Below are 20,357 nucleotides of genomic sequence, written 5' to 3'. Positions count from 1 at the left end.
TCGAGGGTGTCATGCTAAGTGAAATAAGTCAGGCGGAGAAGGAGAGATACCATATGTTTTCACTCATAGGTCTGACAGGAGAAACCTAACAGGGGACCATCGGAAGGGGAAGAGTGGGGAAAGAATTAGGAAGAGGGAGGGAGGCAAATCAGGAGAGACTCTTGAATACTGAAAACAAACTGAGGGCTGAAGAGGGAGGGGGAAAGTGGAAAGGGGGTGATGGTCACGGAGGAGGGCACTTGTGGGGAAGGTTACTGGGTGTTATATGGAAACCAACTTGACAATAAACTATATATAAAAAAAAGAAACAGTAAAGGTTAATAGTATTGGTTTCCCCCAAAGATTCAATGAGAGGAGGGCAGAAGCAACAAAGAGCTCCTTTGCAGGGAGAGAGGGGGAGGGAAGAAGAGAGAGATGGGCCGGGTAGTGGTGGGGAGGAATGCCTAGGCATCTACACGCCGGCACTGACAGGTGGGCAGGCCCCTCAGCCCGTGCTGTAGCTTCTTCAAAGAGCCCAGGGAGGTAGACAGTGTGGGTCTGAGGCCACCCTCGGCCTGGGTGGCCACTCTTCGTGACTTCAGACATCACCAGCCACCTGGCCATTCCACCACCCTGAATTCCAGACCCGCAAGATCTGCGTCTGCACCGGGAATCTCCCAGATTCGGGCAGAACAAGGTCTCTTCCCCACAGCCCTCAGCCCTCAGCCCCTAGGCTGCCCCACACAGCCACGCCCTCTAGTTCTGCACCCACCGATCCAACCAGTTCTAACACCAGCTGCTGTCCTACAATTCATCGCACGTCTGACACTATCTGCCCAACTCACAGAACTCAGGAAACCAGTCTATTTGCTTGATGACCAGTTTACTACAAAGCATACTGAAGGGTAGGAGTCATCTCCCAGATGAAAGGAAGAATGGGGGACGGACGGGGAAGGGGTGCAGAGCGTCCGCGCTCTCCGCGTACGCCACTCTCTCCACAACTTCGTGCTCACCAACCCAGAAGCTCTTGGACCCCATCCTTTTGGGTTCTCACTGAGGCTGTGTTACAGAAGCAGCCGAGTGAATTACGTGGTAGCCAGTGGCTACCCAACTGACCTCCAGCTCCTCGCCCCTCCCCAGGGGCCAGGGTGGTTGGTTCCTCTGGAAGCCTGCACCCTTCCCCAGTCCTTAGGTTGGGGGACAGGTGGCTAAAGGTCACCACATTAACATAACACAAGACACCCTGATGACACTCTGAACTGAGGAAATTTCAAGGGTTTGGGGAGCTGTGTGCCTGCTTGAAGACCAAATACCTATTTCTTAGGTCCCACCTGGAACTGGCCCTGTGTCCTCTCTCTTGCACCTCCCCACCCAGCCATGGTAAGTCTGTATTCACACCATGCCCAGACTCTGACCACTTCTCCCACTCCCGCTGGTGCCACCCTGGCCAGGCCACCATTGGGCCACAAGCACGGTGACAGCCTCAGCCCCGCCCTGGCCCCACCCTCACCCCTCGTCTGCTCTTATCAGCCCACACCAGCCTGGAGAACTGGAGTCAGATCAGGCCACTCACTCCGCGGCTCCCCGCTTGGAACCCATCGCACGTGCTCCCCACAGCCTACAATGCCCGCTCTCTTAGGCCAGCCCCCTCTCTGACCTTCCACCCTCCGTGCTCGCTCTGTCGGATTCCAGCCAGTGGCCCATTCCTTGAAACCACCCAGGACTTTTGTACTTGTTTCCTCTTCCCCAGATACCCAAGGGCTCCCTCCCACGCGAGGGCCGGTTTCTGCTCAAAGGTCACCCTTGCCCTGACCAGCTCCCCCCTTTCCCTGCCTCATCGCCCCCCAGGCCCATCCTGGTGTATGGCCATGCGTGTGTTTATTCACACGGTGTCACCTCCTGGTCAGCTCCTTAGAACCACAGCAGTGTGCCCCACGCCTGGCACGCAGTGGCCACCAGTACATAAGAGATGAGTGAACCTCTCGGAGCCTGGTTTCCAGAAGGGACAATAAAAGCCTTTGCTGTGACAATCAACTGAAATCCTATATGAGCCGCACTCAGCACAATGGCGCAGCATGGCGAGGCCTGCCAAACGTCAGCGATTATGAGCACTCCATCAACGCTCATGAAATGCTGTCACAGGTGCGACCTCCCTTACTGCTGGCATTCTCGTCCCCAGGGCGTCACAGGGCTGCGGTCCCACTCAGACCAGTGTTGCCAGCGATCTCGTTCCCACTGCCGGGCCAGCAGCAGCCCATAAACCACAGTGTGTTTCTGTAACTTCTCCTGTTCTGATCCAACCGGAGAGCTCTCCCTCCCGCCAATGACCACACGCTGTGCCACTGCATAAGTTTTGCAAGAACGAGGCAAATCAAACGCTGAGGCAAATCAAACGCTAAGGCACAAGAAAAACACCTTACGACGAACGCACAGACACGAGCTGCCTGCCTCCCAAATCTTCAGCACCTCAACCACGCTGCTGTGGGCCATCACGTGACTTCAAAATGAACTTGCAAAAACACACAGCCGGAAGGCCCAGTGGGAAACAAGGGAAGAGCTTGTGCATGAAGAAGTGTCCCAGAGACCTGCTGCGCACCCGGCAAGCCAGCGAGCCGAGCCCCCGGCACCAGGGGGCCCGCCGGGGGTAGGACAGTGAACAGGGGAGAGCTCTGCACACTCCTAGCCAACTCCAGGCCCTTCTGGCAGGGACCAGCAACCTGTCTGATATCTACACCAGTTTCCTGTGGCTGCTGTAGCCAATTACCACAAACCAGGTGCTTTAGAACAATAGGAACTCATGTTCTCACAGTTCCAGAGGCCACAAGTCCAAAATCTGTGTCTCTAGGTCAAATCAAGGTGCCAGCAGGGCCACTCTCCCAGAAGCTCTAGCGAAGAATCCAGTCCACCCCTGTGCCAGCTTCTGGTGGCCCCGCCTTCCTTGACCAGTGGCCCTGGCTTTCCTGCTTATGGCTCCGCCTTCCCCACCAGTGGCCACAGCCTTCCTTGGCTGGTGGCCGCATCACCTGAGTCTTCAAAGCCAGTGCCTTCACATCTCCCTCTGACCCCCTGGGTCCACCCCAACAATCCACAGCAATCTCCCCATTGCCTCTCCTTCACAGGTTCGAAAGATTGGGGTGTGGACATCCTTTGGAGGCCATTCTTTTCAGCTGGGGACATACCCTTTTTACCCTTCATTGGCTTGTGGTGCTGGAGGAAAGGTTGCGGGTGGGGACGATGGATGGGAGACAAGGAACAGAGAGTAGGAATGAACGGGGAGGCGCAGGCACTGCAGGAGACCAGCTCTTGCTCAGGGACGTCTGTCTGGTCAGGGTCAGCGCAGGCACACGGTCATGTGTGGAGTGTGGCAGGGGTCCCAGGCGGCCCGAAGAATGGTTTTAGACAAGGCAAGCCCTCAGAGCTCAGCCCGGGGTCCGGCACCAACCACTTCAGGGTGGGTCCAGCGTGTTCCGTGTGCCGGGGCGACAGCATATTCGGAACACAGCCTCTTTGAGATGGCCACCCCCGCCCCCACCCATGCTCCCACCCACCTCCGATCTCCCCAGATAGAGAAAAGACCTAACTCATAAACCAGATGAAAAACATGTCCTGTTCCACCCCTGGGACGACAGTCTGGAACAGTGTGTTGCTAATGCTCAGCTTGGCCTTACTCTTCAGGCCACCCTCAAGGGTGATCACAGGATGTCCCGGCTCTGCATCAGCAAACCCGAGCCCAGGCACAGGGCAGGAGGCTCAGGTAGCAGCCCTCGGGGCACCGCTGCCACCCTTTTCCATCCTTGCAGAAACAAGAGCTTCCCCCACATCCTGGCAGGGGAGGAGGCATCTCAGAGAAAAACTACAGCAGGAGAGACTGTCCTCCATTCCCACACCTTCCTCAGAGGGTTCAGGGCCCCCTTTCCACACAGCCTGGTCCCACTCCATCCTCCAAGCGTCCTCTGTGTGTCCCCTGGACCCACAGAAGAACTGGGTGCTGCTCTGTCTCCTGTTTTCACTGCTACCCGACACATTCAGTCCAGCGATGTGCAAACCATTTTGCAGGAAGCCTCATTCAGGACAAATAACCGTGTTTCTGGAGCACATCTGAGGGGGCGGGGATTCCCAAGAAGGCGGCTTCCTGCGCAGCATGGCAGAGGAGGAAGGGAGCCCCCAAGCCGAGACCGTCTGCTTCACCAAGAAGTCTGAGATGATCGGGCGCAGGTGGGCAGCCACATTACAGCACAGCCCCGCTGGCCCAGCCCTGCCCGGGGCTGTTGCAGTCAGGATGCTGTGGGACCCCCGAAACGAGGGACTTCCCTGGTCTGCATCCCCTACCTGGGCTCTGAACTCAACAGGGGAACAGAAAGGATGATTCCACGCTGGCGGAGAGAGCCATGGGGAGGAGAGAGCCCTCCATCTGTCCGTCTGTGCAGCTCGCCCAGACAGTATGGGCGCCAGGTACTTACCACATTCCAGAAGAGCGGGTTGAAAGTGATGATGAGGATGGCAGCCACAAAGCCGGGATCCGAGGGGTCCACGTAGCCCAGCAGCCAGGTCATAACGCAGAGGTCTGCCTGCAGGGACAGAGCCAGCGTCAGCAGGAGACCCGCCCAGTCCCCGCTGGCCCCCGCCTTGGGGACAAGGAGTGACGAGCCTCCAGAACTCAGAAACAAAGTTACCCTCCAGGAACACGCTGGGAGGCTCGGGCACAGGCACGTCCAGCAAAGGTTACTACAGTGTAATCATAAAACTGAAGATAAAAGGCGAAACCCAATCAGCCGTGTGGTGCCCGGTGGAAGGGTGGCCGGGCAGGCAGCGGAAAAGCTGTGTGCGGGGACACTAGGCCAGGCAATCAGTGGCTCTGACAGAGGATGTGCAGCCAGCACTCTGCCGGGGAAGTGACCCCACCAGGACCAAGGTCTGGGTCACCAGGTGCTGTGACTGGGACCGTGCAGAGGGCTCCAGAACAACCCAGGAGGTGGCATTCTCGTGAAGAAACGCTCAGCCTCACTAGTAATCAGGTAAATGTGAACTAAAGCAACAGTAATGTGCCTCCTCTCGCCAGACCTAACGACGGACAGTCCTGAGTGCTGAGGAAGGTGTGAACTGAAAGCTGTGTTCCTACGTGCCTGCGATTTCACTCCCAAGCACCTGTCCCAGAGACACTCACATGAGTGTGCAAAGCACATGTGCAAAGACGTTCCCATCCAGCACACTTGCAGTGAAAAGTGTGACCACTTAGCTGTCCATCTGTGGAAGAAGGATAAATAGAATGTGGCCCATTTCTAAAGGAGCGAAACTACAGTCTTTAAACAAACTAACCGTATGTGTCAACTTGAGATATGCACATATTTTTAAGTAGGCTTCACGCCCAGCACAGACCCCAATGCAGGGCTTGAACTCAAGACCCTGAGATCAAGAGCTGGACGCTTAACCGACTGAGTCACCCAGGTGCCCCAACTTGTGATATTCTTAAAAACGTGTCAGATGAGGGGCACCTGGCTGGCTGTCAGTGAAGCATTGTCTCTTGATCTTGGGGTCGTGAGTTTGAGCCCCATGTTGGGTGGAGAGATCCCTTAAATAAATAAAAATTTTAAAACAGTCAAATGAATAAAGTGAGCTATAGAATTCCCACAGCATATACACACATTTTTAGAAAATAACATACAAGCACATGGTGCCAAACGTTCTTTCTGTGCGTGTGTTTAAAAAAAGACCGGCGTGCAACATGCCAGTGCATTCGGGCTCCGTGCCACACCCACACGGGCCCCTGCCCTCCACTGTCGGCACTGGGGGCAGGATCACCTTCTGAGGCGGGGCCACCCCTGCACCCTAGGGTGTTCAACCACACCCCTGGCCTCACCCACTCAGTGCCGGGAGCTCTCCCCAGTTGTGACAACCAAAAATGTCTCCAGACATGTCCCCAGTGTCCCCCCTCACCCCACCCTCCTGCCAGGGGCAGAATCAAGACACCCTGCCTTTGGGAACAAAAAAATAGAATAGTGGAACGCTTTGAATACTGATTTCTTTCTTCCCCCAAAAAAAAAAGATAGAGGCGCCTGGGTGGCTCAGTCAGCGGAGTCCAGCTCTTGATTTCAACTCAGGTCACGATCTCACAGTTTGTGAGTTCAAGTCCCGCACTGGGCTCTCCACTGATGGTGTGGAGCCTGCTTGGGATTCTCTTTTCCTTTCTCTTTCCCCCGCTCATGCTCTCTCTTTCTCTCTCAAAATATATAAATAAAAACTTAACCAAAAAAAGACAGTAGGACACTTCTGACATTTTGAGTGGTGAGTATTGGCTGATTCCTGCATTAATCTTTGTACTTTTTCTTTCTCCTTTGAGAAAGGACTTGAGGGCCAATACGCTGAAAATATTATGGTGACTCTCTACATCAAATCAAAGTAAAAATGAGTCTAATTTGTAAATAAGTCTAAGTCCATCAAAGTAAGAGTGTTGCCATCATGTCAGCTTTGATGGCGTTTTCTGTTCTGTTTCTCATCGCTGGGGATCCTAACAGTCCTCGTTTCAAAGAATGTCTCTGTCTCTACTTTTCTTGGGGATTGAATAGACAATGCTCCTGACCTGGCCGGCCCCCCAGGTCACCCAGACCTGGCAGGCAAGCACCCCCTCCACTCCAACTCTTGCTTCACCAAGCCACCCTCTCCTGGCATAACTCAGTGTGCCATCCAGACAGTGCCCGAGATGTGACGGTGGGAAGATTCTGGAAAGTCACTGAGCACAGAAAATATGGCCCGGCACCTCCTTTCCAGTCAAGGGCAAACCTTCACCTCTATAAGGCCAAGGGCAGAGCAAAGAATGAATGAACCAAATGAATGAGCCAACAAAGCCACAAAGGCACCACTAAGGGAACATGTGGATAAAGTGACTGAGGGAAAAAGCGGCCACAGGGCACACGAGCGCACTACTGATGGAGAAACCACTCGGCGAACAGAGAAGGGTGACTTTGGAAGCACAGCCTGGCCCCACGCCAACCACAACCTCTGGGCCCCCTGGGCGCTGCCAGCACCCACCAGGCAGGCAACCCCTCGCCCTGCCTTCCAGCTTCCTTCTCCGTCTGGTCCCAGGTCAGAGGACTCCTGCGCCAGTACCAAGCTCTCAGAGTGACCGTCATGAAGCCTCAGGCCACGACGGAAATTCCAGGTTGCCCTGGAGTACACGCCCGGAGAGGCAGAGCCACTCGTAAAGAACAAAACAGCCAGAACAGGCCTCAAAACAGGCTGCCCCCACCCCCAGAGGGAGACATACACCTCAGCCCTGAAGCCTCTAAAACCTGGCACTGAACCAAAGGGTGTCCTATCTTCTGTGTGAAAAGAAACATTCATCAAGCACCTGGCCTGGGAGACTCCGCCCACTGAGAGGCTATGATGGGGAGGCGGGGAGGCGGGGACAGGCAGGGATGGAAGGAGAGCTGGCATGGGGGGCCACCAGTGACACCACTTACAGAGCAGCACCTGCCTCACTGCCTCTTCTCCCTGGTCCCCATTTCAACCCTCAACACCCAGCCACGACTGGCCTGCCATTGACCTTTCCTTCCCTCTTCTCATCCATGACTCTGATCTCTCCACTGACGGGATTGATCCCACTGTCCTCAGGCTGGGGCGCTCTAGCCCCCCTCAGCTCCCCATGCTTCACTTCCTGCCATGCTCTGGACCGCAGGGCTCCTCCCTGCCCTGGGCTCACCCGTCCCTGCACTTACTGACAGGCGAGAACCCCCCTGCATCCATCTCACGGCCATCCTTCCTGCCCTGCCCTGTCATTCACACCAAACTTCATCCTCGAGACCCTTCAACGATGGGTCTGCACATGTCTGAAATACTCTCCATGCCTCTGACACCTCTAGGCAAACTCCTATTCATCCCTCAAGACCCAGTGGGGGCCTCTCCTCTCACTTCATCCATGGCACTCTCTTTTGTGCCCTATTATGATTATTTGGTTATCTGTCCCTACATCATAATCATTCCTCCAGGCTAAGGGCCATTTTTCCCTCCCTCTCTGTATCTTCCAAGAGGCACAAATAGTGTTTACCTAGTGAACGGTGGCCCTCATTTCATCATGAGTAAAAAGCAGGGGCTAAAGGTACATCCCTGAGGGGGCCTCCAGCTCAGCTGCCTGTGCTCCTGGGACTCCGATCCCCTCCCATTAGGCTTTGATCTGGAGGCAGGAAATTGCCCACTCAGCCACCAGGGAGATTCTGCAGGTGGACAGCCAGCAGCAACCTGCAGCCCCCTCTGCTTCTGAGGCCACAGATTCACCAGCCACCCAGACACTATGCTGCGGAAACATTTTCGTGGCACTTTTTACACTGAGAAATCAAGCGGTGTTCACAGGCATTGGTGGGAGGTGGGATGGCCCGACCAGGGGCAGGGTAGGGCTTTCTCGGGCTCTCAGGAACCCCAGGATGGGATCTCTTCAAGATAGTCAGTCTCCCTGAGTGAGGCCGTACGTAGGGTGTACAGCTGGGGCGGGGGCGGGGGCGGAGGGGGTGTATAGGGAGGAGCACCGGGGAGATACTAGGAGTCCCGAAGCTCTGACCCCCTGAACTCCACTACCCATCGTGCCCTCCAGATACTACTCACCCCATTTATCAACTCTACAAGCGAGGTGTCCTCACCCCTGTCCACCCACAGCCACCCACAACAGGTCCTCTAAGACCCAGGCTCACCTTCTGAATCGTCACACAGCGGAGCTCAGGGCCAGCACACCTGGCATGTGAAATGTGCTTTTCACCCTGGCTAGCGTTCACCAGAGCAGACACTTCCCATGGGAATTTATACAGCAACGCGACAGACAAGGATTGCATTGTTAGCCAGATTCCCTGTTAGGGCCACTATTCTTCTCCGCCAGAACTCTCTGCCTGTTCTCCTACTCTCCGACACAGTAAGGCAGCATTCGCTCGTGACAATGAGGAAACCAACAGGCAGGGTGTGCAGTTGGTGGTGGTGTATTCTCACAAAGCAGAGAGACGTAAAATATCCTCTCCCACAGTCCTCCCTCCAACCCTCTCCCCCCACCGTCATGAGCATCCTCATTCCACAGATAGGCAAACTGAGTTATCTGTAGGCCTGATTCTCAGGGCCCCACTCCGCGCCCACGCAGCCTGTCCTGTCTTGGGATTCCCAGCTCCTCATCACTTTTTGCTGCGAGCTAGTGGCTGGCTGAGGACAAGAAGTCCCAAAGTCCCAGGAAACCTGGTATGTCCTCAGCGTGGAGCCTCCCATCCCATGGGCTGACCCCGCGCCAGCGTGATCCAGCCAGAGGAAAGAGGGTAAAGCATGAGGTACAGAGCAGAGTCCCACGTAGCTGGAGAGAGGGTGCAGATGATGGCCAGGCAGGTTGCGACTGGAAACCCAGCCTGGGGACACCGAGCAGGAGAGAGCCGAACCAACGGTTCAGGGCAGGCCTAGAAAGGCCCAGCCACCTAGAGAGTGACTGCCTGGGAAGCAAGGTGGGGCACTGACTGGGAGGAGCATAGGGAACTTTCTGGGGTGATGGAAATATTCCCCCTCTCAGCTGGAGCCTGGATAGCCAGCAGCTTCCATGTCGGACCTTCCAACTGGGCACTAAGGTCTGTGCATTTCACTGTGTAAATTACACCTCCCCAGGGAGGAAAGTTAGCTGGGAGCTGGGAACTGTGTCCCCTATTTCCCCACCGAGCCCTTGGGGGAAACAATGTCCTCTGGAAATGCTGCAGATATTTTTAAAGATTTAATTCAATGGCTTTCCAAGCATTTACTAGGGAGAGCCTACTCTGGGGGTGGGGGTTGTTGGAGGACTCAGACCTCCTTCAAGAAACTTGACCATGCCAGATAATGAAATGAAGAAGCATTTATTTAAAGTTCACATGCCTCATCCCCACAAGCACTATTGTAATGCCCACTTTGCAGACAAGAAAGCCAAAGGCTCAGAGAAGCCCCCAGATCACAGGCAGGGAGCAGAGCCAGGCCTTGGCCGGACCACACCAGTCCTTCCGGGTTCCCGACAGAAACGGGGGCTTTCTGTCTTGAATGCTTCCAAAGAGATGCAGCGAATGAGCAGGAGAAATATGTGTCTTTCCCCCTTTGGGGGAGCTGAAGTCGAGAAAAGACACTGAGGCACTGAAAGGTTAACTAGCTAACACCTGCCGAAGCTGGCAGCAGGTGACGTCAAGCAGGATTTCCCAGTTAGGACTGAACTGGTTAAAACTGGAACCTCCGCTCCCACCCAGGTCTCAGTGTCCTCGGGTCAAATGTCTTGCTTGGAGGGAAGCAGCCAGTCACCTCGGTCACCTTGAGAGGGGGGATCTGCGTTGCCTGGAGAAGGGCCTGCTCAGCAGGAAAGAATGACTAATGGTCCGCTGGGATATTCGGGGCAGCAGAGGGGAGGCCCTCCTGGCTTCCCGCTCCAGAGACCTGAAGGTCCTTTCCTGATTGTTGTCACTTCCCAAAACACACTGGAAAGGGCAGATCTCCCTCCTAAAACTGGACCAGCAGAAAAGAACAAATAACCCGGGTCACACTTGAGCAGATCAGGAGGGTCCTGGATCCCTGGTGTCTCCGTCACCCCTGCACACGAGTGGCTGCCTTGACTAAGGCTAGGCTCCCGCACCCCACCCCTCCCTGCCCCAACCTTATTAAGCAGCAGAAGTCCTGGCTTTCGCTACCAGGTACTCTAAGGATGGGACCCCGCTCCAAGGTCACAGAATGCAGTCTTCTTCTGTATTTGAATAGAGGAGAGGCGCTACCTACCGAAACCACGGAAGAACTCCACGCAGGTCACGGACGAATGGGCTCAGCTCCTGAAACACTACGAGTCAGCAAGGAAGCCGCTCATGGCAATTTCACTTTACTGCATGCAGGCTTTGAGGACACTTCAGGGAAGGATGTGCCACAGGTCAACAGCACCCAGGGTCACATTGTGACATTCAAACAAACAGCAGAGGCCCAGAGAGTCAAAGTCACATCGATCGCTAGTGAGATCCACACACCACAGACAGCAAAGGGCAGGAGGAATGGGGTGAGAGTGGGGGCTGCCTTTCCCAGGGGACCCTGCAGGCCCCTGGCGTTCTCAGTTGATTCAGGCAGGCCCCCGACCGCATTTTAGCTCCTCTGCATGGGGTGTGGGGGGCATCTGGCTCAGAAGTAGGTCTCCGGGCAGCTCACAATCTGGGCTGGGGTCAGGGTACGCCCACCCTCCAGGAAGGACCACTCAGGCAGGCCTTCTGTGACCAGCCTCAGCCCAGGGTTTCCCTTTGATGAAGTAGGGGTGACACGGCTGTCCCTTGCCCCCAAGGTTACATTCTGGACAGAGGAAAGAACAAGCATCAGAGTACAAGGTGCAGAGGGTGCTTCGAAGGCTGAGGCTCTTCTGTCCCCTCCCTCTGTTTGCTGGCAGACAGACCTCTCACCTCTTTCTAGAGAGGCCTTCCCGGAATACAGGCATCCTAAGGAAAAGGTGGAGAGAGGACCCTGATCCAAGGAATGTAGCCCCCAGCCGGCATGTGAAGTGTTCCTCAATCCCACAACAAAAAGTAACAGCCAGCAGCTGCTCTGATTCCCCTAAATCCATAACTGCTTTCAGGAAGGGGAGGGTGTTCATTCATTCTTCATTCAACTAGTGTGTGCTGGGCCAAGAGAAAGAGGGAGAGAAAGAATACCAAGCACTCTCAGTGCAGAGCCTAATATGGGGCTCAATCCCATGAACCTGTGAGATCATGATCTGAACAGAAATCAAAAGTCAGATGCTCAATTGACTGAGCCATCCCGGTGCCCCAGTAAACTTTGTTTTTTTTTTTTTTTAAATGTTTATTTATTTTTGAGAGAGAGAGGGAGAAAGAGAGCACATGCATGAGTGGGGGGAGGGGCAGAGAGAAGAGAGAGAATCCCAACCAGGCTCCAAGCTGTTAGCACAGAGTCCCACTGGGGACTCAACCTTACAAATCATGAGGTCATGACCTGGGGAGAAAATCAAGAGTAAACTAAACTGACTGAGCCACCCAGGCATCCTGCCCTCCATCAGCTTTGAATGCTAGTGGTACCTCCTTCACAAGACTGATGGGAAGATTAAATGAGACGATGTGAGAAAAGCATTTAGCACAGTGTCTGGCACTTAGCAAAGTTTGGTCAATGTTAATTATTATTACTGTGTTATACAGTCCATGCAACAACACTTTGAGGAATGCCCGTCTTGCAGATTAAAAGACTGAGGCTAACACATGAAGAAAAAACCGACAGAACTAAAAGATGAAACAGGGCGCCTGGGTGGCTCAGTCAGTTAAGCCTCTGACTTCAGCTCCGGTCATGATCTCACGTTCGTGGGTTTGAGCTCCGTATCAGGCTCTGGGCTGACAGCTCAGAGCCTGGACCTTGCTTCCGATTCTGAGTCTCCCTCTCTCTTTGCTCCTCCCCCACTCACTCTCTGTGTCTCTCTCTCTCTCAAATAAAATAAAACATTAAAAATAAATAAATAAATAAATAAATAAAATAAAAGATGAAACAGACAGTTGGAGACCTTGTGACTCCTCTCTCAAAACTGAGAAAGCAAAGGGGCGCCTGGGTGGCTCAGTCAGTTAAGCATCCGACTTCAGCTCAGGTCATGATCTCATGGTTTGGGGGTTCGAGCCCCATATAGGGCCCTGTGCTGACAGCTGAGGCCGGAGCCTGCTTCTGACTCTGTGTCTCCCTCTCTTTCTGCCCCTCCCCTGCTCACACTCTGTCTCTGTCTCTCTGTCTCTTTCTCTCTCTCTCTCTCAAAAATAAATAAACATTAAAAATTTTTTAATAATAAAAAGAACTGAGAGAGCAAGTAGGTATCAAATCAGTAATGACAGGGATGGCCTGAGCAATATCATGGACCCCCTCGGCCTAACTGACGCTTATAGAGCATCCCAGGTAACAGAAAATGACACATTCTTCTCGGGCTCATAGAAACACTCACCAAGAAAGACCACAGGTTGGGCTGTAAAAAAAAAAAAATCTTAAATTTAAAAGAATCAGGGGGCACCCTGGGTGGCTCAGTTGGTTAAGCATCCAACTCCTGATTTCAGCTCAGGTTATCATCTCATCGCTCAGGCTCTGCGCTGACAGTGTGGAGCCTGCTTGGGATTCTCTTTCTCTTCCTTTCTCTGTTCCTCCCCAACTTGTGCTCTCTCTCGCAAAATAAATAAGTAAACTTAAAAAAAAACTTAATAAATTAAAAGAATCAGAAAGCATAAAAGTATGCTCTTGAATCGTAACAGAATTAAACTAGAAATCAGTGATAGACAGATATTTGCTAAAGAACACGCTTCCAAATGATCCATGGTCAAAGGGGAAGTCTGAAGGGAAATTTTAACATATTTTGAACTGAACGAAAATGAAAATACAATCAGAAATTGCAGGCTGGAGGGCTAAGAGAAAAGCGTTATACTGATGAAAAAGGAGAGGCTCAAAATGGTAACATATGCTTCACCCTTAAGAAATCAGAGAAAGAGAAATAAATGAAACCCAAAGCAAGCAAAAGGAAAAAATAACAGCAAAATTCAACCAAACCAAAGATAGAAAAACACGGGGAAAAAATCAAACTCAAAACATGTTCTTTGGGAAAAAATACCTCTAGTTCCATTGACCAAGGGAAGAAAAAGACACAAATTACCATTATGGAGAATACAACACAGTCCTCCCCACTGTTTATGCCTACAAGTCAACAGTTGAGATGAAATGGTCCAATCTTGGAAAGACGTAAGTCAACAATATTCACTCAAGATATAGCCCTGTATCTACTAGAGAAAATAAATTCACATTTAAAAGCCTTCCAAAACAGAAAGCTCCAGGCCCTGACGGTTTCACCGAATGAATTCTACCAACACTTAAGAAAGTGATAACACCAATTCCACACAATTTCCCCCAGAAATCAGAACAGGAGGGGCTATTTCACGACTCACACTATGAGGCCAGCATTCCTTTAATACTAAAAGCACACGAAGAAATGACAAGAAAACCACAAACGATATTCCTCATGAACATAGCCACCAAAATCCTCAACAATAAAACGAAGCAAATAAAATCTAGTAATATATACAAAGGAATTAACACATCAGGATTCTGAGTCATCCCAGGAATGCAGGGCTGGTTCAACAATCAAAACATGAGTGTAATTCACCACATGAGCAGACAAATAAGGAAAAGTCACATGATCATTTCAACAGACTCAAAAGAAACTGAGATTCTGTGAGTTTAAGTGACTTGCCCAAGGTTACAATGAGGGGCAGAAAAAACCCCCAACACTGCTGTCTTGACTCTGATCCAAAACACTGATGATAAAAATTATGTCCTTGAGAACTTCACAAAATAAGTCATCCAATAAAATGGACTGATATGTATTTAAATAAAGTAATAGCATCAAAAGAATTTTTAAAATATTTTTTATATGAGAGGGAGAGAGAATCTTTTTTTAAATGTCTAAAATATTTTTGACAGTGCATACATGAGTCGGGCAGGGGCAGAGAGAGAGGGGGAATCCCAAGCAGACTCCTAACAGCACCAAGCACGATGTGGGGCTTGAACTCACAAACTGCGAGACCATGACCTGAGCCGAGACCAAGAGTCAGATGCTTAACCGACTGAGCCACCGAGGCCCCCCTGAGAGAGAGAGAGAATATCTTAAGCAGGCCCCCTACTCAGCGCAGAGCCCAACACAGGGCTTGATCCCACAACCCTGGGTCAGGTCTGAAATCAGGAGTCAGATGCTCCAATGACGGAGCCACTCGGGTGCCCCAACACCAAAAGATTTCTAAAAACAATCTGCACGGCAGGCAAACATCTTCCCTGAAAGGCAGGCAAGCCACCCCACATCTGTCCAGGGGATTTTGTCTCCAGTGGTTTACCCAGGCTCCTGCATCGCAAATGGGGACTGCACAACTGTTATTCCCATTTTACAGATCAAGAAACTGAAGTGCGTCTCTCGACCCCTACACTATGTGACACCATCCATCTGCTCATGAGAGCAGATTGTTTTAACTTAAAAACAAAACCAATATTTTGTACCGGCTGGAGCAGGCACAAAAGATAGCTGCTTAAGAGCATCGTACCCCAGGGCTGCCCTGTCCTGTCAAACAGGTAGCCACCTGTCACATGTGGCTATTGAGAACTTGTCATGTGTCACATGAGGAAATCATATTTTCATATATTAGGCTAAGTAAAATAACCTGTCAAAAGTAATGTCACCGATTTCTTTTTATTTTCACTTTTTAAGTTTATTTATTTTGAGAAAGAGAAAGGAACACTAGTGCGGGAGGGGCAGAGAGAGAGGGAGAGAGAATCCCATGCAGGCTCTGCACTGTCAGCACAGAGCCCGAAACGGGGCTCGAACTCACAAACCATGAGCTCATGACCTGAGTTGAAAATCAAGAGTCAGGCACTTAACTGAGTCACCCAGGTTCCCCTCTTTTTAGTTTTTAAAATGTGGCTACTAGACAAGGTTTTTTTTAGTGTTTATCTTGTTTTTGGAAGAGAGAAAGAGAGTGTGTGTGAACAGGGGAGGAGCAGAGAGAGAGGGAGCCAGAATCTGAAGCAGACCCCAGGCTCCAAGCTGGCACCACAGAGCCCGATGCAGGGCTTGAACCCATGAACTTCAAAATCATGACCTGAGCTGAAGTCAGACCCTTAACCAACTGAGCCACCCAGATGCCCCTTAGACAAGCTTAAATAACAAACAGGACATATTTTATTTCTATCCGATGGTGCTGGGCTAACATAGATGCCCATGGAATGAAGAGAAACCTTGGTGCCCACTTGGGCCAGAGACAGTCTGCCATCTTTTAAAACCAGAGATTTGGCGGGGCGGTGCCTGAGTGTCTCAGTCTGTTGAGTGTCCAACTCTTGATTTCGGCTCAGGTCATGATCCCAGGGTCATGGGATCGAACCCCGCACTGGGCTCCGTGCTGAGTTTGGAACCTGTTTGGGATTCTCTCTCTCCCTCTCTCGCTCTGCCTCTCCCCCCTCAAAATAAATAAAAAATAAATATTTAAAAAAAAACAGAGATTTTGATTGAAGGAGGAGAACTACCACAAGACAAATACATAATAATGTTGTGTTATTGTTGTCATTTTTAAGAAAAAAAAAATCCTTTGGTAACAGGAAGCTTAACTGGATCAACAGCAGTGGAAAAAACTGAAGTTTATTCAGCTGAGGTCACACTGACCTGTCCCTGGAAACACTCCCGTTCTCTCTGACCGCACAGTCCCAGCGAGCTCTGGAGGGGAGAGGGCAGAAAAGCCCTTCCCACACCCCCAGCTAACGGTCCCTTCCTGCGGCTGATCCTCACCCCTGCAGCTAGGTCTAGAACACAGGCCCTCCACAGATTACCCGGTGGCACCCTAACATTCCACTGGGCCTGCGCTGGGCCCGCTGCTCCCTCACACGGTGGCCTCTGGCTCACAGACGTCCCCCCTCAGGTTATGGTGACCACCCTTCCACACGGAAGTCATTCATCCAGGAAGCATCCACCCTCTAAGCCAGGCATTGCTAGGGTCCCTCTGGCATCCAAACTCCCTTTTCATCTAACACTTGCTATGGCCGAAAACAAGAATCCAGTCCCACCACTGCCCAGGTGGCCCAGAGATCCCTGGATGGCCATTTACAGTTTAAGAGTGTAAGGGGGCACCTGCGTGGCTCAGGTCATGATCTCACTGTTCATGAGTTCCTCGCTGGGCTGTGTGCCAACAGCTCAAAGCCTGGAGCCTGCATCTCCCTCTCTCTCTGCCCCTCCCCTCCAAAATAAATAAACATTAAAAAAAAAGAGCATAAGGATTCCATGGGATAACATCATCCTCGTGAGGCCACCTACCCCCTTCAAGTCATCCTGCACTCTCTCAGGGACAGATGCTCACCCGCTCTTTGTTACATGAACAAATACTCCCCCCTTCAAGGCCTTTGCCCTGCTGTCCCTCCACCCACAGCATCTGCCCTGGCTTATCACTCGGGTCTCAGATTGCAGGTCACCTCCTCACAGACCCAGGGATTTCAGTCCCGCCTCTCCACCAGCTACTTTCTAAAACATTGACCAGTTTTATCCCCTTCAGTGAAGGTTCTATGCTTCCAGGCTTATTGTCTCTCAAAGCTCTCAAAGACTGGCAGTATCTGTGAGTTTGGGGGGGGGGGGTAATGCTTTAACAAAAGGCCCCTAGGGGCAGAGACAGATCTCCCAGGCTCAGCCTAGGGTGGCTAATGAAACAGGTGGAAGTGGGGAAAGAAGCTGCTCTGATCGGAGGGAATGCCCCGGGGAGGAACAGCCATTGGAAGGGGGAGCGTGGGGAGCGACACAAGGAAAAAACAAACTCTCTGGCCTGTGACTTTGCAAAGGGACGGGGGAGTCCAGCCAGCAGGGCCCATCCCACCCATCCTAGCACGACGCTGAAAGGTTGTAAACTCTTGCCACCCATCCACCCGGAAAGGAGGCGATGCTCTGCAGCCGGCTCAGCGCCAGCGAGTGGAGGAGCCAGGGCACAAAGCTGTCTCTTGCCTCCGCTGCAGAGCTGGCCCCTGCCCCGGGAGCGGGGACGCAGCTGTGGCGAGGGCCTCCCATCTCCCACACATCCACGTGCTGCCACCAAGCATACTCCCAAACACACCTACGTGGGCTCCCTCACACGCTGCCACGCCCAGTCCCAGTGCCACACACTCACACTCAGGGCACACCCTCTTAGGGCGACTGACCACACAATCCCAGAGACGCGCGCGCGCACACACACACACACACACTCAGGAACTCGCTCTGTGACATCCACGATACCTCTCTCACAAGCGCACACGCGAGCGCCCCGCCCCTGTTGCCTGGTAACGGGCGGCCCCGCCCACGAGGCGTAGGCGGCGGCCGCAGAGCCCGCAAGACGCCGTTGGCGGCCAGATCCCTGTCCCCGCCTCCCCGGCTGCACGGCCGTTCAGTACCTGCCTGAAGTCAACATTGCCTAGGCCTCCGCAGCAGTCCTGCGCCGCCACCGAGCTGCTCATGGGCTCCGCTCCCGGGCGGCCAGATGCTCTCAGCCGGGCCGCCCCTAGAGAGCCAACGCCCGGGCCTCGCGGTCGCCAACTCGCCCACCCCGAAGCCGCTTGTCGTGCCGGGAAGCTCTGCCGCCCGGGACTCTTTGCCTGTGACCCCAACTTCTCACGGCCTTCTGGGAAATGTAGTCCCCTGTCCCCGCGAAACGCCACTTTCCTGGAGCTCGCGACGGCATCTCGCGGAGCCCAGAGCTACAGGTCCCAGGGTCGTGCTCTGCAGTGACTGCCAGTTCCGAGGCGGCTCCCGCCTAGGCCCTTAGGTCCCCGCTCCCGCACCCGGCCCGCAACTGACCTGGCCTTCCTGTCCTTGGCTGTCGGTGGGGCTCGCAGGCGGCGGCTGTAGGCCGAGGTATAAGTAGCTTCCTGCGCAGCCCCCTGCGGACTTGGACTTTGGCCCAGGCTCGGGGTCCCCCACCCTCTTCTGAGATTTGCTTTTGTCCAGAGGCGTCACAGGACGGGCACATTCTGTAGCTTCCAGCAGAGGCTGCTTCTCGGGACCCTGGGCCCCCGCCCCTTGAGACCTCCCAATTCTTTGGGTCGGCCAGAGACACCTCCTCCACTTCTTTGTTCATTCATTCTCTCCTTCACTCACCGGGTGCTTGCTGAACTTGTCTGTGTACTGCGGGCACAGCAGGGAACAACACAGGTCCCTGCCCTCACTGTGTCCAAACGGAAGAGACAAAACATGAATAACGGATTATAACTTGGATCAGTTCTGTGATGGAAAGACACTGGGGGGCTAGGTCAGATAACAAGCCAAAGTGCGTTAGAATCCCTTGAGGGAGGCCTGAACACAGGAGAAGGTGAAGACATGTGAAGTCTGAGGGCAGGACAGATTCGGAAAGAGAGGGTGTGTGCAAAGGCCAGGAGACAGGACAGAACTAGGGGTGCTTCAGGAATCCAGTGGTGGCGGATGGGGCACCACTAGAATGGGAGGAGCAGGTTAGAAGAGTATGTGGGGTTTTAGACCGTCAGGTTCAAGAGAGCCCCTTCTGTAGCCGGGTGTTCCGTAAATAGGGAAGTAGATTCCCAGAGATTTGTGCAGTCACCCAGCGAGCTGCCAGCCCAGGCAGGATTTTTGCAAGGCCAGCTGCTTCCTGATTTAGTGGCTTGCTTCTCTGCCCCTTAGCCCTGAGCGCCTACCAGTCTTGAGCATTCACTGAGCAGCCACTGTGTGATTGCCCCTGTGCTGACTGCTTCACATGTGCTCCCAACCTTCACCACATCCTTAGGAGGGGCAAGCCCACCAGCGAGACAGGAAGGGTGAAGATGCTGACTTTGGGGCATACACTAGCTGTAGAACTGTGGGCAAATTTCGGTTTCCTCAGAAGTAAAAGGGAAATACATGTTGGTAAAACTTGGCACACATGATCTGAACCATGTGAAGTACTTAATTACCACCAGCCGCAACAGAGCTGAGTACCCAGCAGGTGCTCAAAAGCTGGTTTGCCTCCAGACCAGTTACAAGAGTCAGGAGGGCTCCCCTCTGCGGGGTGTCCAGGCAGGGCCTGCTGGACCCAGAGTCATTTCTGGGGAGCCCGCCAAAGCAGAGTGCTCCTAAGGGCCTTCCCCTCCCCCTCCCACGTGTCTACTAGGCCAGAGCCCCAGTTTTCTCCTGACCTACCTGGCTGCTCTGGTTGTTTTATGAAAGCTAGAAAACTCTGTCTGTGTGTGTTTGCTTTATCTGGGAACAAAGAAAGGTAAATGTCAGAGGTCACACCAGAGCTGATGCAAATAGAGAAATCCACTCGTCCACCCCTAATCCACCCCCTGCCACCTTCTCTGGAAAGAAAACACCCAGGCATAGAGAAGCCAGGCTGCAGCTTCAAATGTGATCGGGGTTGTGCAGATCAAACGCCTCCTGCCCAAGATAGTTTTGGGCACAAGTCTTTGCCTGACCATTTGAAAACTCCCAGGTCTGAGAGCTTGCAGAAATCAAGGCCAACCTCTCTCACTGGAATATTCCTTTTTCAGCATCCCTGGGCAAATAGGAAAGTCACTTCTGTTTGCATGCCCCAAGTGATGGGAGACTCATCACTTCTCGAAGTAGCCTGTTCCACTGTTGAACAGTGTGTGTGTTTATGATTCAGACCCAAAGCCACCCTTCCTGAAGTTTTAGCAAAGAGAGTTCCTTTCCACCCTCAGGGTTATGTCCTTTGCCCCCTTGGTCACTCCTCAGATATGGAAAGCCATTTATCACAGAACATCTCCTAGTCGGCTCCAGGGCAAACATCTGATGACCTTGCTGGCCAGGAGCTGGACACTTGCTACAAAAGGAGAGCAAAACTAAAAGCCATTTCATTTCTTCACGGCCGCCCCCCTCCTCTCCCTACCCCCCACTGGCATTGGAT

The 20,357-nt window shown here is 52.8% G+C and overlaps 1 protein-coding gene across 13 annotated transcripts in view; it reads right to left on the bottom strand.

The window, feature by feature from the left end:
* PEMT (phosphatidylethanolamine N-methyltransferase) overlaps positions 1-18,320 on the bottom strand; it is an 82,321-nt gene extending 64,001 nt beyond the window's left edge. For 2 of the 13 annotated variants that reach the window (XM_029928908.1, XM_029928915.1), the window contains exons 1-3: positions 7,692-7,707; positions 5,144-5,223; positions 4,440-4,547 (exon numbers count right to left, since the gene is read on the bottom strand). In XM_029928908.1, the coding sequence (XP_029784768.1) occupies positions 4,440-4,532 (93 nt within the window). In that variant the 5' untranslated portion in view covers positions 4,533-4,547; positions 5,144-5,223; positions 7,692-7,707. Of the gene's footprint in view, positions 1-4,439; positions 4,548-5,143; positions 5,224-7,691; positions 7,888-10,719; positions 10,885-17,895; positions 18,076-18,298 lie in introns of those variants that run through there. The other 11 variants (XM_029928907.1, XM_029928914.1, XM_029928918.1 and 8 more) reach the window with 10 other exon arrangements.
* Between the last annotated feature and the right edge of the window lie 2,037 nt (positions 18,321-20,357).

This window comes from Suricata suricatta, chromosome 17 (assembly GCF_006229205.1).
Source record: "Suricata suricatta isolate VVHF042 chromosome 17, meerkat_22Aug2017_6uvM2_HiC, whole genome shotgun sequence".
Classification (NCBI taxonomy): Eukaryota; Metazoa; Chordata; class Mammalia; order Carnivora; family Herpestidae; genus Suricata; species Suricata suricatta.
Note: the sequence above shows the minus strand (reverse complement) of the source record. Positions and strands in the feature narration are given on the sequence as shown.